This window comes from Eurypyga helias, unplaced genomic scaffold, assembly GCF_000690775.1.
Source record: "Eurypyga helias isolate BGI_N326 unplaced genomic scaffold, ASM69077v1 scaffold13672, whole genome shotgun sequence".
Classification (NCBI taxonomy): domain Eukaryota; kingdom Metazoa; phylum Chordata; class Aves; order Eurypygiformes; family Eurypygidae; genus Eurypyga; species Eurypyga helias.
Window position 1 is genome coordinate 2,117 of NW_010238037.1, and position 2,443 is coordinate 4,559.

The following is a 2,443-nucleotide window of genomic DNA, read 5'->3' on the forward strand; positions in this document are numbered from 1 at the left end:
AATGTTTAAAGTCAAGCGACATGTTAAAACAGTACAGACATGGATTCATAGGATAGTACAAGTCCTAGGACTGCATTTCTCTAGACTACCTCAAACAGTGCAATAGTGATTCAGTGTAAATCTCTACAGTGTTTCATTGATTCAATACTTGTGTTCAAGTATGTGTCCATGAGAATGATCAAAATCCCTACTTAGCTATTTTAATTTTTTTTTGTTTATAAATTACAGTAGATTATCCCCTTCAGTATGTTTCTAAATAAAATGAACTTAATTCACAATACATTCTCTAATAACCTGTTCAATGTTAGCTTACTCACCTCAAGATCTGTTGCAAAATACACAAGATAATTCTGACTATGAATGCCAAAAATAAAATAAAATTGAAAAAGGCTTTATTTCCATATACAACAAAACTATTCAGCTAAATTAAAATAAATTCAAGATAACATGACTTTTTTTTGGCAACAGAGAGACAACTCTAATGAAAATAAACCTTTAAAATACTAGTTACCTTTTTTTAAAATTTTGATAAACATATCTAAAATTGTACATATAAAAATTAGTTATGAAAACATCAGAGAATAAAAGAAGTTGGCTGTCTAACCAAAACAATTAACGATGTCTGGCAGGCAAAAATAAATTAATTTGATTAAATTACATGTAATCTGATAATATTTGGTCTGAAGAAGCGTGCATGTGTGTGTACGGGCCTGTGTGTTTTTATAAATAACAAGATTGCAAAGAGCGGAGAGTCAGCCAGCCTGATAGATGTCAACTCTTTTGCTGCATTTTTTGTGCATAAAAGTCCCTGCATGTCTCACAGCATCGTTGATACCACCTCATGTCTTGACAGAGGTTCTTCTCTCTTATCACCCTGCAGTATACAGGCCACTGGTCTCCCAGGCACTTGAATGTTAAAGCAGCTGTGAAACAACAAAATCAAACATACATTACTGTTCCATTTATTAGTGAAGAATCATGTAGCAAAGGTGAAAAGGATACAAGAAGTGTATCTGCTGAAGGGGAAGGAAATAGATGTTGATGTTCAACAAAAGAAAGAAAAAAGAAAATCATCCTGCTGTCAATATTTTCAATATTGAATATTTTTAGGCCAGTTTAATTTATAAATTGGATTAAGTTGCACTGAAACTAATTGGTTTAATACCATACAGCTGTATCCTTATGAGAGTGTGAAGTCCATCTTTATGCCCTATATACAGAGGTGGGCTGGGGCTGGGGCCAGGGCTATGTGAGGGCTGCAGAGCCAGCTCCAGCAAAGCTGCCTGCATAAAGCAGCAGCTCCATCTGAAACTGCCCCCAATGTGAGATGCCACTGGAAAACCAGGAAGCCTTAGCTTGAATAATACCAGAATGGGGTTTCCAATGACACCAATAAGGGGATTTTTTTTTTTTTTAAATCAAAGGCAGGTAGGGAAATATAAGAATTAAAGCATGAAGACTGCAGCTGATTTTCTGATCACCTTTTGCTCAAGAAATCAAAACTTTGTGCCATGTTATCAATGAATGGAAAATGAACAAAACTACATGATGTCTTGCATCATCTTTTCTTTGTAAGTGAAATAATCAACTAGACCTTTAGTTTTGCCTGGCTCCTTTGTTCAAAGGAACAGAAGTATATTGTCTTGATGGCTTGAACACTTCAGATGCTATACTATGAGGCACTCTTATAAGGTTTGAAGACAGAGAGCAAGTCCCACAGTACATTCCATAACGCAAATCCATTTTATCTAGAAAAATGAAATTTACATGGAATCAATGACAGTTTGTATGTTGGCAAATACACTTGTCCAATTATCGTATTTTGTGCTTCACACAAATACTGTAGATTTTTACCTTCCTGACCTATTTTCTCCCCTCCAAGTATGTTCAGAATGTGTGTGGGTTTTTTTGTTTGTTTGTTTGCTTTAAAGTTATCTTCCAATACATGGATCTGACTACATCACCCTCTTTTTAATCACTCCAATGGGTCTTCCCTCCTCCATGTCAAAGACCGGCTATTAATCCTTACCTCCCCATCCTTCATGTCTTATCTTCATCCAGTTATTCAGGTTGCCCTATTAGTAGTATTTTGCTGCTTTCTACCTATAGGAATCCCTGACTACCAAATTATTCCTCTGCTCTACAAAACAGACATACTTTCATGTGTATTGTGTTTTTTCTTGTGAAGCCATCTGTTAATCCATACACATGCTGTGCTTTATCATAGTGTAACATACCTGTTGTCTTTATCATAGAAGGACCCTGGTACCAAATTGGCACATTCAGTTATTCAAGCTGTAGCTTATACATGGAATCAATATGGGAAAACAGTGAAAAATAGGGCAGAAACAGACATCATCCAAAAAACATCATAAACAATGAACTTTAAAAAAGTCAGTCTCACAGAACATTTGTGTTATTCTCCTTTTTTAATTGAAGGGAA

General features: G+C 35.3%; 1 protein-coding gene across 1 annotated transcript in view; it reads right to left on the reverse strand.

Annotated features, from left to right (window-relative positions):
* Positions 1-276: 276 nt before the first annotated feature.
* LOC104506678 (A disintegrin and metalloproteinase with thrombospondin motifs 19) overlaps positions 277-2,443 on the reverse strand; it is a gene marked incomplete at its 5' end in the record, with an annotated part of 37,273 nt that continues 35,106 nt past the window's right edge. The window contains one exon of the mRNA XM_010147710.1: positions 277-923. Within this exon, the coding sequence (XP_010146012.1) occupies positions 772-923 (152 nt within the window). The remainder of the gene's footprint in view (positions 924-2,443) is intronic.